Below are 15,182 nucleotides of genomic sequence, written 5' to 3' on the forward strand. Positions count from 1 at the left end.
TACCTCATCCTACTATTATAAAACGTTCATCAATATCACGTAATAAGTACACACCTAATAAATAGTAATTAATAGCATACAATATATAGGTACGAGCTAGAATATACGAGAAAATACGTCACCTTATTTATTGATCACGTAACTAGGTCGATATTTAATTCGGATTGAAACGATTGTAAATCAATTACCCAATTACTAATTATAATTACAACGAAATAAATTTGAATGTTACCTTTAACGAATAATATATATTATTGCGAATACACTACAATATTATATATGTACATTGTTCATTAGTTTTTATTTTTATTTTAGTGATAAAAAAGATTCACGTGAACACCAAATGAGTCTACCGCAGCAGCAGTAATCGCAGGTGCTAACGAACTTTCCGACTATCGTAGAATATACAACAGAAATTATGTCATAACGTGTTTGAGTTTTCGTATGTACCTACTCGTGTGAATAGAATCGCGATTGTAATATAATAGGAGACAGAATAATATATTTACACATAACAGGAGAATAAAGCTTCGAGACGCGTTTTGATCGCTCGTTTTCCCATTTTGCAAAAGCTTAACGATCAGTAACATAATATTATTATTGCCGTACCTAAAGAACCAGATTTTATGAAATTAATTAAAGTGTTTTTTTTTATTTTGTTTGCCCGAATTGAAAATTTCATATGTTCGTTTTCGTGCGTCAACTAATACTCGAATTAATGTAATTTACGTAAATATTTTAAAGTTGAATAATGCGTTTCCGTTATGTAGGTATATAGGTACTTATTGAGATTATAATGTGTTTCATGACTTTTATAACTTATTTTATCAACACTCGCAGATATGTACAATAATAATAATATTACGAATGCGGAATGTGATCATGCTACTACCTATACGTAGGTATATTATAATATTATTATTGTATAATATAATATTTAGTGATTTCGTTTACGCCGTCCGAGTTTGCCGCAAACCAACAGACTAAAAATTTGGCACCGCATTCTGCAAGAGGTTGTGTACCAACCCATTACATATATTATATACGGGTGTGTATACCTTATATTATGGCAAAAGAAAAACGCCAATCGGCCAAATCTCTCGGGGTGTGACGCCGTATACATGTGGACACCCATACATACACATACGAGACAATGTTGTGTCGAAACGATTTCTGATTGCGATTCCCTGGGTTTTTCTGTTATTCGTAAAAAAAAAAAGGAGAAGGAAAAAAAATCGACCACTTCAGCTATTTCGCGCCGAGCACAATATTGCGCTTTACTTATATATATATATAAGAATAAAAAATAAATAAACAAAATCACCCGGCCCCCGAGGGTGCGGTCAAATATTTGGCAAAACGGTATAAAAGGTTTTCGGTTTCAATTGTTCCCCGGGGTGCAAACCGAGTGAGTAAACGAGCCCCCCTCCGAAAAAAAGGAAAAGAAGGTCGCTGCACACATTTCGAAAAATAAACACCACCGCCCACCCACCAGATACGTGATAACAATATATATATATATATGCTATCCATCCACGTACCGTCGTCTCCAGTGTCCTTCTATATACCCTTATTGCAGGACCACAACGCTGTGCATTATTATTATAGTTGTTATAGTCCGCGACATGAAATGTGGCCGATGACCGTCGCGAACCTAGCGGCCGTTTCGCCTAAGTGGTTCATAATCTAATTAAATAAATTGCCGCGTTTTTTTAAATTAACCATTTCAACGCGTAATCAACACGGTAACTCCTAAACTCCAAAACTCCTATACAAATGATTTTATATTTCAATTTTAATAGTGTTAACAAAGACGTTATACACCATAACCATTATTTATTATTATTTTATCATTATATTATCTATTTATAATTACTTTTTTTACACCATTATGAATTTTTAGATAGAAATCAGGACCGAAAGAGTTAAACATAATTTACTAAAATTACTATAATTAATTTTTTTATTCAAACCAAACAACAAAAAAAATTTAAAAAAAAATACAAATACAAAAAATTTTTAATTTAATATTATTTAAGACATATGTTATCCGTGGTTTTCTTCGTCAATATCTTCTTCATCATCACTCCAGTCACTGTCATCTGGTAATATTGTCATAATTATTGGTTCTATCATGGTGTCCCTCATTATTTCATTTTTGTTGTCCTCGTCCTGAATTTCTTCTGCATGACGAACGCATTTCGTCCAGTCGTCTATTGTTACTGCATCTAATGCCTCGTGTGTTAACCGCTCAATATCAACCATTTTAAAAGTATTGTTAAATTTCGCTACTTGGCCCTTAACTTGAGCCCAAATTAACTCAATTGGGTTATACTTACAGTGGTATGGTGGAAGACGGATTACCTCATGACCCATTTCAATTGCAATGTCATCCAGCTCATATTTTTTTTCACGTGGCAATAGGTTTTTAACTTTTTGCCGAAGTTCAGGTAATGTTTCCAATGGATGGAACTCAATATTTTTTTCATTTAACCATTGTTGTACTTCGGTTTTTCTCCAATTACTTTTCGGATATTTGTCTCTGAGGATTGAATGGTAAGGCGCATTGTCCATGACTATAACTGATGGCTCTTCTAGATTTTTAAGCAGTTGAATAAACCACTCTTTGAATACTTCACCATTCATCTGATTATGATAATCCGTGGTATTTCCGGTATTGCTTCGAAATACCAATTTTGACCCTTCTATAAACCCGTAGCGACTACATCCTGCATGGCATACAATAAGTCGGCCTCCTTTACCCGTCGGCACCTTCAGACCACCAGAATTATTTTCATTTTGCCAAATAAGGGTGCGTGAATGGTTTTGGTTTACCCACGTTTCATCGAGATAAACCACTGGACGATCGTCTTTATTTTTTCGCAGCGTACACATTTGTCGTAAAAATTTACACCGAAGTGCGACGATATCATTCCTCTCCATTAAAAACATACGACCATCGTTACATCTTTTGTAAGTAAATTTTAAATTTTTTAGGAGCCTTTGCATTGATCGAACGCACCCATTGTAATTTGTTTTTTTTTTTACGACATTTAATATTAATTGAGCCGTTGGGTACTCACCCCGGTCGTAAAACTCGTGGACAGTTCTCCTCACAACATCGGAATCGAAATCATCCAGCTCCGAAACAGTTTTTGCTCGTTTATACCCTTTACGTGGAGAAACAAATGTAGGTTCCGCACCTGGTGTTTCTGGATTAATATTATTTTTTCCTTCAGCACAAATCCGTCTTACAGTACGATAACCCACACCACAAGCTTCGGCAGTAACAACTTGCGCATTTTTAAAAAAATCAGCAGTTAAATCTGACTTCTTTGATAATTGTTTTAAAAATAAATACACACTATGAATAATTTTTTTACTCTGACTGTGAGTATCTGAATCGGAAAACGACATTTTTAAATGGATTAACACGGTAACGCAGGAGAAAAAACAGTGTAAAAAAATAGTTGTTTACGAGCGCACAGTACACAACATACAAAAAGATAAAACACGAGTGCCATAAAACGTGTTTGTATTATGTGCATTACTGTATCCCCTACCACAGCACATTCTGCAGCTGCCCTCCAGGCATTCCAGAAGATCAGCTAAGGGTGCACAAAAAAAACCAGTCTACTATAATGTATGGAATACACATTGCGCGCAGATGCATGGCACTGCGACCGCCGTGCGCCGGGCAGGAGGTGGTATAGGTTGAGAACCAATGGCTAACAGGTAGGGAAGCCGCAACGGGTCGCGGTACAAATCGGCCACTTTTCGTGTCGCGGACTATAGTAAGTACTATATAGTATGAACGCAAATGCACGCAGACACGTCGGTATTAAATTTCAAAAATTCTATTGCTCGTTTTTGTTTTCGTTTCAAAAAAAACTAATAAATATACGTATTACGCACACTGCTGCTGGCTCAACCGCGCTGTATAGCGTACTAATTTATTTTATTGAAAACTACCTATATTCACTATTATATTGACTTTATAATCAATTAAAACTAAAATAATATTAAATACTGTTTGAACGCTATTTAATACGAACCGGTTGAAATTAGATTTTCACATATTATATTATTATATAGGTACCTATATAGTCGTTTCTACTAGCTGACACATGTTATGGCCTATGGGTATAATAATATTATATAGTATATGCCTGTATGTGCTATGGCTATGGTGTTTTTTTTATGCCCTATGATGTATAGGCTCTTTAAAATTTAAATCATATCAATCGAAATTTATAATTACGTGCTTGTACAAATATATACTGAAATAATATTATACTTGAGTGCGGCGTAACGACCATCCGCAGAGTTGGTGTACATTTTCATAATGGAAACGATGTTTTTGACAAAATTCACTGTTTGTGTTTTAAACGAATTTAAGCTATAGTATATACAGTATATATTATATATATTTTATACCTATACTGATTTAAATGGTTATATACAGTTAAAAACTGTTTTTTTGATTTTTCATAATTAGATCGAACTTAGGTACAAAAAAATTACAAGTAACAAATACCCAATTATATACCTACGAAATAGGTAGGTACATTTAAAAGTATTGTCAATAATTTAATTTTTTGAACTTTTCGTGCCTCAAAAAACTTTAAATTATGCGATAGGCATGCATTTATGCCCTAAAATATTTTACTATTCATAGCTTGCAAAGTTCAAGATGACGACTCTGCAACCCTCACTTGCAGTTGTCACAGTCTCGTACAAACATATGTGCAAATATCGTTTGAGATTTGGTGGGGGGAGGGGTTGAGCTAAGCTTATTTTCTATCTCAATTGTTTTTTTTGTGAACTCTTAACCTAACTGAAGGCAATTGAACTAACTTAACTTGCCACAGTTGATAATTATTTTCATTGACTTGTCCACCTTTGCGTATAACAGGAAGGAAAACGTACGCTTTAAAAGTAGCATACATAACATTCACCTGGGTTATTAAACGCGTTTAAAAGTTAAGACACATGTAACCGTCTTGCGACCGGCCACCCTTATGGTATACCTTGGTATACACACTATACGCAGATGCTGATCACGCTGTCGCAATATTAAATGCTGCACATCGTTATCAAAATTCGACCTTGTACGGTACGATATGAACATTGTCGTAGTCGTCGTTAAAGAGAGATCCGCCGATTGGTCGCTGCTACACTACAGTGTGACGGACAAACGGATGATGGCAGACGGAAACGGGAGATTAATCTCAGCACGGCGTGTGGGTGGGAACAAGGGATGGAGCGATTATATCTGTACGACGGACGACGAAAAGAAACTCGTCGAGATAAGTAATTAGAGTGGAAACGACAACGCAGTCGTTTTCCCGGAGGCCAGCCGTATTATGTGTGTATTGTATACAACACGCAGTGGTCCTAAAAGGCGGTATTATATTAAAAGTGTATATATGCTGCACTTGACAGAGACAGTGGACTTCAATCGGCACGAAGTTATAATATGTATTGCACAACGCGCACAAACCATAATATCTATATATTATTACAATGGGCACCGAATAGAGTAGATACACGGACCGCGAAGGCCATATAATAATATAATATATCTGATGATTTATTTCGTCGTCGTCGTCGTCGCCGGATATAACAATATTACAATAATTTAATATAAATCAAGCCGAGCGGCACGCGATGACCACTCGTAAGAAACAGTATAGCTATAATAGTATAGCGTTCAGCGCAACGCGTTTTAATATCCTACGCCCGCGCCGTGCCGAAATCACTGCAATTTTGAGGGCCTGGTGCACATAATGTTATCATCTGTGGGCCGCGGCTCCGGGGTAAATCATAATACAAATGAGTCGAATTTTGGACAGCGATTAATGTTTTTTTGTTTATTATCATTTTCTTCTACGGGTTTTCGGTATAATCACCTCCCACGGCATGGGATGATCGCGTTGGATAATTTAATTAACCGTACGTGTTATAAACGCACGCAGGATTTTGTTTGATTTGGTTTTGGTTTCGACCTTATAAAACACGCACGTTATTTTAGACTTGTGTATTTCCAATTCATCCTAATGACGCAGAAAAATTTTAGAGCCACTAATATTGTCCGTAATTTGTTTAGTACCTACATCAGTGTTTCTAAAACGTCACCATTGAAATGTAATGTATCATATAAGGCTTTCTAATGCTCTAACATTTTTTCGATACCGCCAACTTTACTACGATACGTATATATATAATGACGTCGTCCAGTCAAGACAATTTATTTTATTGTACATCACAGTGACAACTGACAGCAAACATAATATAATATTATAATTCTGCGGTCTAAAATAGTGCTCTTTATCTATAACACTATACTAATATTTGATAATCTCGGCGAGATATAGACACACTGCAGACGCAGCCGTCAAGCGTACGCTAATACGTATTATTCATAATATAGCGAAACGACCAATATTTCAACGTTTATTCGATTTGTTCACACACGCGTAGTCACGACGCATTATTATTGCATAATGTGTATAAATTATATGTTATAATAATTTGCATCTTCATCCCCTTCGCGAGCGTTTAATGAAGTCCACGAACGCGTGCAAATTCGATGTCGAGAGATATTGTTCAAACAACAACAAGAACAGTAACATACATATTATACGTGGGCAATAAAATAATAATAATGTGCTGATTTTGAGTTCCATCGGTGCACGTTTCGAATGTTAAAGGGAAGCGCCGATCTGCAGTAGTCTGCGTGGATAATTAAAGGATATAGCTAAGTATGCAGAACTAATCGCTAAGTTACACTCGAATTTTAGTGCGGCTCGTCGTCGATCGGTGGGGTGTGTGTGTGTGTGTCCACGGCCCACGGGAAACTCGCTACAAAACCGTTCGGAAATCGCACACAAAAACTTACTGCTCTCCGGATTTCCAGATTTCGGTGGTCGAAGTCGTGTAATCTGCTGCCGCCGGAAGATCGCGTGCGACTTACGGTAATACCATATATAATATATGTCCCTACGTCGTGGTATACTCGAGGGGAAGGTCCTGCGTGTCGACAAACCGATTGCTGTCACGTCAGTCACTGCCTGTACAATAATAATAATAATAATAATAATAATAATCCTCACCAAAAAAAGTCTTCGTTGACTTTCGCGAAAAACGACGCCGGGAAGACGACCTCTGTCTGTATACGAGTCCCAAGAGACGTCGTGTATATATGTAAAAAAAAAACGTAGTTTTTCCAAATCCTATACTATATTATATAGAAAAATGCGCATAGCATATATTATGCTTGCAGCTGCAGCGGGACCGGCTCCATCTGTGAAACCAACGACAGAAAAGAACGATCTATAATTACATTTTTATGTGAAAAAAAAAAAACGATAAAGCGGAGAAAGGATGATACCTATAATTATGATGTTTAACCGGTGAGTATAAAATATATATATTTCAAAACGCTTTTTCGGTTACAGTATAGAGTCTCGACAACTCAAATTTGTTCTTGTCCCTTGAAGTGTTTTTAAGTTGTGTTTGAGGTATTTAACTCGAAAAATACCTAGGTAAGTAGAATTTCTTTTTATTTCCTTAGAGATTCGCGAGATATCGAGACTGGACTGTTTAATATTGAACTCGCGTGGAACTTAAGACCAAATTAGGTGATAATGTATTAATGTCTATATTGAAAGCTATAAAAAACTCAAATCAAACTCAAAAGTTCAAAGTCTAATCCATAATATGTGCTCATATACGCGTCAGTTAATAAGTGCTCTTGATATACGTGTGTTCCAGTAATTTTTTACTGTCTTTGTACAGTTTTCTATAGTGTACGATATACCTTTTCGCATCGAACATATAGCAATTCACCTATACACCTACCAACCGTAATCAGAAGCCAGAAGCGTTATGCAATATTTACACTGATTGAGTATTAGTATGTTTATGCAAAAATTTTGTCCGTGTGTTTGTAAGGTCTACTACATAAGTACAAAATAGTTGCGTCATTTCAACAACTGTCACAGTTGAAACGAGCAAGAAGTTTTAGATCGATGCGAAAGGCTCTATATACATTATGATTATGGTGGCTTTTTAGTACATTTTATTTTGTAAACGGTGTTTAAAAATTGGAATGACGGCCCTGCGTTTTACTGCTGTCAGTATTCCGTGGCCCGATTGTGGAAAAGTTTGGACCAAATAAAAATTGTACAACCCTTTTTTAAAACTAAAACGGCGCCGCCGAGCATTATATAAGGGTTGTACGAACCACGTATAATATTATAACATGAGTAAATATTATCAGTGGAATGCAATATAAGGCATATGTTATCCAAATATGATTTTTCCCGACAATTATACGTAGAATAAAGTAAAAAAAATGCAAAATATGCACAAATATACTAAACATTGTTAAAATATGCAATTTTCCTAAAATATGATGGAATATGCAAAAATATGAAAATTCAAACTTTGTATTTGATCGCGCAATTTCATAAAACAAATTTATAACTTACCTAAAATAATTTACGGCCATTACAAAAGAATATGAAAATGCAAGAAGTCCCGAACCCTATACGGCTATACATAAATATTATATATATAGGTAATACTAGCTGATTTAGAGGTTAATTTATATAATCCGTAAAACAATGTGCGGTAATATCGCTTCGCACTTAATTTTATATTATTATTATTATTATTATTATTATTATTATTATTATTATTATATTATTATTATTATTATTATTATTATTATTATTATTATTATTATTATTATTATTATTATTATTATTATTGGATTCATATTGAACGCACACGATAATAATATTGCATCATTAGCTATATCGCCTATATCCATTACCCGTTAACATCTAGATGTGTGATCTGTCCACACTCGTACGTTACACATGCACATAATAACTCGATTGTTTTTTTTAAGTTTTTTGTTTGACGCATAATATATTATTATAGTACATCTGCAGCGCAGTCTAGAAATATGATAATCAAATAGCTTATTAAACGCGACCCGACCGATGGCGTTATAATTATGTTATTACGTCTTGTATAATGTGCAGAAACTTTTGTTCCTTACATTATAATTATATGACTGCAATACCTTAAAAACGAAACGGTTATAATATCCTACAAAGTCATCGCGTGTACCTCCTATTATACTTCCATTTTTTTTACGTGGACGTCGGAAAAGTTTTTTTTAAGTTGGCACATTATTTATACGAAGAAATTAAAACGTCATATTATTATTATAATCATAATACGGACACAGATATATACCTATTATATTCGAATGAAAAGTTTTTCTTTGGGTTCCGGCGAATAATGATGACCGTTTTGGGGCGACTTTAAAAACTGTCATTGTTCGAAAAAAGTTTCCGACGCGAAAATAGGCCAGAAGGCAATATTATATTATATACAGTTGAAATAAATATTTGTTCTCCCGTATCAAAAACTTACCCAATACGTTCCGAAAAAAAAAAACCTCTAAGCCGACCTATTTCCTCTCTCGTGTTTCCCAGCGCTTGTATATTATAATATCGGATATTATAGCCAATAAATATTACAATAGAATATCGATGTTCTGCACGCAATAATTTTCAATTCCGTCGAGCACATAAGTATACGTTAAGCATAGGTAATATTGCATAATATAAGTATGTAGGTAAATCACGACTAAATAACAAGTCTGTATATTATAATAAATGATATACGTTATACATATAACAATATGTACTACGTGCATCATGACCATAATAATATCTTTTTTTTATTAATTAAAGTTTTACTGACGTAAGTCATCCTAACTTATTGTTATTGAGTTACATTTTTTTTTTTTAGCATTTGGAAAATTGATAACAATTAGTAATTAATAATAATATCTAGTACCTATATTGTTTCATTTTTTTTTAGAGAGAGAATCGTTATGGAGAGATGTTGCAATCATAATAATATTAGGTACATATTGTATAGATAAACAATAACTGGTAGAATTTTCACCGAAAAAACCAACCCTCCTCCCCAAAGCCACCATAAATCGCGGCCACTACGGTACGCGTAAAAATAGGTATGTATAGATTCCTACCCACCACTTCCAACTCCCGTCTAATGCCCATTTTCGATCAATGATGTCTAACAATGTTTAGGTTCCTTTCGAAATAGAAAGTCTGTTGGCATAATATATGGTATCCAGGGTGATTTTTTGTTTAAGCTCCGATCTGTTCTAGCGGAACCGTTATGGTTATTGCTTGGAAATCGTTATTGAAGATGCAATCTATATCGATATTTCAAAGGCTTTCGACCGTGTTGACCATATTCATCTTATGTCAACGCTCGGCGAACTTCTACTTTCCTGGATTCACTCATACATTATAGTATTATACAAAGGACACAATAGGTAAATGTTGCTTCGATCTCTTCAGGCTATTTCACTCCCTCCTCAGGTGTACTACAAGGTGCAGTTTATCCCCACTTCTGTTTGCCTTATACGTAAACTCTTCCCCTTTCGTTCTTCAGCATGCCAAACTTCTTATATTTGCTGATGATATGAAAATCTTCTACCGTATCAAATCTTCTCCAAGACGATATCCAACGTAATAAAGTTTTAATCAAGCATACTTACTCTGTCAATAATACCCCTTTAAAGGTTTCTAATAACACAATAAAAAATTTAGGATTTGCTCTGACACGTAACTTATGCCCCAATATGCATATCCAGACTGCTGTAAGACTGTTAAGATTCTAGGCCAATTTTCACTTACTCACTCTTTTTTGTTCCTTAGTACTTCCAATCCTTGAGTATGGCTCCATACTCTAGTACCCGTCCATTACTTCTGCTCGTATCATGATCGAAAGGGTCCAAAGAAAATGTCTCCATCGCGCTGCTTATAAATTAAATGTACCCTGTCCACTTCACGATCACACCCCTATCCAACGTATCTTCTCTTTAGAAAGTCTAGCCGATCGTCGTCACTCAACAAATTTATCCTTCCTATCTAATCTCCTTCCCTCTAGAATTTACTGCCCAGAACTACTATTTCGTATTTCTTTCAATGTCCCCTCCCGTCGTACACGCTCTTTTGTTCCATTCCATATTCCATTCTCATTCTCAAACTACTATCTCAACTCTCCTATTATTCGCCTTATGCGCATTGCCAATAACAACCCCTCATTTCCCCTTTAATATTTAAGCCAAGTTTCCTTATTGCATTTTATTTGTATTTGCTTTTAACTATTTTAAATTGTGTCACATTTAGTTATTACTATATTGTTACTTATTAATTATTATTAAGTCATCGTCATTGTGAACATCTGTGTATACTTCATATCGTTTTGTACAATGAAATAAATAATATATCATAATATTTTTTTATCGAATTACTATTTCACGTTTTTCTGATAAATATATATTATATAATAATATATTAAAACTTGTACGAATCAATCGAACGCGAGATAACTCCGAAACGCATTCGATGCAACTACAATACAACAAACTGTTATTATATTGATACGTTGGCAGTTTTTATGTTGCACGTCTGGATAAGCGCGTATCCGATTATATAATATTATAATTTATTATATACTCGCCGTGCGTAATAATATGTTTCATATATGATAAAAAATACTACAACTGTCGATCATCTCGGCCGCTCGTCCCGTGCATATAAAATATATTTACGAGTACCTATGTGGTAGTTTTTACTTTTTTCTAGTTATTTCGCGTTACGGCCTGACCTGCAGCATTTTGATGTCTGTATTGAATATTAATACAACATTATAACAATATGATATAACATTATTAACAATGTTCCATCGCGATACACGCCGCAGTACATAAATATCACAAAGTATAGAGGTTATATAGAGCAGTGGTGCCTGCTGCCGTCGAAACCGTCGTCGACGTCCTTTGAATTTTGCTCAACGCACCGTTCGCAAAAGCTGTATGATAATATAAAACTACGCGTGTGCAATATAAGTGCCGAGGACGTGGCTCTAGGTATTATACACCTCCATTTGTCGCCGTGTCCACTTGAAAATCGTAATTGTTTCTCCCGCGTCACTTTGTTCGACGGCGCTTCCGTTTCAAAGAATCTTGACCTCGTCGAGTCCTGCAGCTGCCGTACGTTATAGCACGCGGTGGCGCTCAGACAGGAAACGCGTTATACCATAGATTAAATATGCGAAGTATATATTTTAACCTATTGTCAAACCGAGTACTACTGCAACAGCATCGCGTGTGCCCTCAAAGGGATGGGGTGGGTGTAATTTACCGGTTAGGTTAGGTTAGGGCCGCATGCCCGCATAGGGAAGTTTATTTTATTTATTTTATTTCAGTAATAGTGTAGGTACCTACCGCAGGCTGACGGCCCGATTCGGGTTACGCATAGCAATAATACCGTTTGCATATAGTTTTGAATAATATTGACTAATAAGAACATTTACAAGACGGCACGTGTGTAGAGTTGTGGAGGAGAGTTCAATATTGGCAATCCTCATCAACCATGCACCTAAAGGGCTGATTAGCATGACGAAAACTTTGCGGTACACGTTGCAAGAGCACAGAGTGATGGATAATCATTAGTCTATTGATTTAAATTGTCATGAACAATTTCAAAATTTTGAAAATTTTGTAATTTCCCATCAAATAAATCCATTGATATTATACATACCTAGTGTATTTAATCTACATTATTACATTTAAAATTTGAGTACTTGGACCATTTACTCATTTTAATATTAGATTATTAAACATTATATAAGAAATCCAAAATAAAAAAAAATTATCTCGGTAATAAATGTGTCTATTATTAAAAAATGAGTATTTTTACTCTCTAGTTATTACGCGAAAAAAAATAATGAACTTTCTAATAAACTATGGTAATTAATTTCTGCAGTGGACTACAGGTGCCCAAGTGATTTAATAATTTGTTTAAATATTTAACCACAAAGACCCTATAAGCAATCATTAAATATTTAATTTAAACCACGTATTTCAAATATAACATTATTATGTTGAATACAATGTTATTATCTGTGCACCGCTCACGTCACAAGTTTTTTTTCCTTTCTCGTTCACGTATAAACGACGAATATTTTTAAATCATATATTATAAACTATTATAGTTCACTTCCGCTTTGCTTTCAGTCTCGTTTGAAACACAATGTTCGCTAACCCTATAGTCTATACACGGGCACTATATGCCTCTTCAGTTTCATTTGCATAAGCTCGCGCTATAGCAGGAGAAATAATGGTAATTTGTGCGTTCACGGACGCGAATATTGTTCGTTCGTTTGCACTCAGATAAGAAAAATGAAAACACTCGGTTCATCTAAGACCGATTGAAACAACTAATGCTCGAAAAAAGTGGAAAAAAGAGAACGGGAGCGTCCGGAAATTAAAAACGGAAAATGCGCGATACGCGAAATGAGATGTGACATGTCATTGTGAAAATATCGAGACGGCAAACGGCGGCGTGGCACGTGATGTGGCAAAGCACTATTATGTATTTTCAACTTCTCTATCGGTGTTTATCGGTATAATAGGGTAATGGGCCGAAGGATTGTTATTATATACATTTTGTAAAGTAATCAAAAATATAGTGATAGGTACGGTGGAACCGTGATAAATGATAATACTGAACGAGAGTGTATTGGATGATGCGTCACGCCCGTCTAAAATGATGTTTAAAAATTCGAATAAATACACGATATAGCGTTACAGCTAGCTAAGTTTTTTTTTATTGTTATTCAAATTACAATCTTTATTCCATAAACACAATAAAAATTTTAATCAAATGGTAATATAATATAGATGCATATAGGTAGGCACATAATACATCATGAACACATACGAGGGAGGGATAGTGTTCCAGCGATGAAACCCTTCGCTGTTAAGTCAACTAATGATTACAATTTTTCAATATTTTTTAAATCGTGTTGATGAGTTACGCGCAATCGATTTTAGGTAAGTCGAAGTAATCGAAGTAAGATTACTAATGATATCAATGAAGTATTACAGTCTCAACGTAAGACGACTTTAAAGGAGATTGATCACTGCATTGGTTTCAGATGCTTCTACAGAGACAACCATATTATTATCGAAAACGATCAGAACGACTGAAAATTTAGTATCGTCAATCATCATCAGCATAGTATAACTGTTATACCATATTATTACTATACACATATAAACAATAGAGTACTCAGGAGTTAAGAGGTTTTATTTTTAGCCTGAAATATAATTTAATTTCAAGTTGATTTAGAAAGTAAAGTATAACAGTGCTCTGACTATATTATAGAAGAAACCCACAACACAATATATATGTCAAAATCACGTCCATGCGAGTATATCAAAGCTAATATAAGTTACCAAAACAATATTAAATTTAATATTTGTAAATTTAGTCATCTCCGACATCGACGTTTTTTTAAATTTAAAATCAAAGATCCCAAAACATTTTGTAATGTATGATCTTGGATACCTACCAGCGTCCAGCTGTATCTTATAGAAGTTTACAATATACTTTTTATAATGTACAATAATAATTATACTAAACCATGCTATCTATTATACCTGAATATTCTGAATATATTGTTGGTCATGAAAATTCTTCTATGCTTCGATACGAAATTGATCTCTATAAAATATTAGACAATCAGTAGACGCCACTCGCTATTGTTGTAGGTGCCTAGGTACTTGGATATAAAATATATTAATATAGGTTGAAATAAATGATTTTATTATGCAACAAATTATCGGTGATCTATTGATTTATGTAATCAATCTTTAACAACTTGACTGCGTCATGCTTTTTGTCACTACTGCCTATCGAGAGTCACTATGAAATCTCACTGAACTTCTCGATTAGTTGCATAATATTTAATTTATAAAAGATCTCAAAAAATATATATTTAAAACAACGAGATCTCGAAATGTTTACCACTTATCAGGATTTCAACTGCAGATTTAGATTTTTAACGTGTTCACATTAGAAATATAAAATCAGCACACGGGAAATCATTATTTTCTTCTCTTATATTTTTAAATATTACTTCATAATAATTATTACAAGCGTGGGCAGTTGGATTGAGTTTTGTAAAACAATTTATTTTACACTGTGGCAGAGTATATTGTATATATGTATACTAAGATATGGCATTGAAACTCGTGGCAGCCTGCAGGTTTC

At 34.5% G+C, this 15,182-nt stretch overlaps 1 protein-coding gene across 1 annotated transcript; it reads right to left on the bottom strand.

Annotated features, from left to right (window-relative positions):
* Window positions 1-2,046: 2,046 nt before the first annotated feature.
* LOC132950634 (uncharacterized) lies at window positions 2,047-2,943 on the bottom strand. The gene has a single exon (XM_061022157.1). It carries the CDS (start codon window positions 2,941-2,943, stop codon window positions 2,047-2,049), a length of 897 nt encoding a protein of 298 aa, XP_060878140.1.
* Window positions 2,944-15,182: the final 12,239 nt, after the last annotated feature.

The sequence above is a fragment of the Metopolophium dirhodum genome, chromosome 8, assembly GCF_019925205.1.
Source record: "Metopolophium dirhodum isolate CAU chromosome 8, ASM1992520v1, whole genome shotgun sequence".
In the NCBI taxonomy this organism is placed as follows: domain Eukaryota; kingdom Metazoa; phylum Arthropoda; class Insecta; order Hemiptera; family Aphididae; genus Metopolophium; species Metopolophium dirhodum.

Bases quoted from the DNA above. Each gene is read 5' to 3' on its own strand.
- LOC132950634 (XM_061022157.1), bottom strand. From the start codon at position 2,943: ATGGAGAGGAATGATATCGTCGCACTTCGGTGTAAATTTTTACGACAA.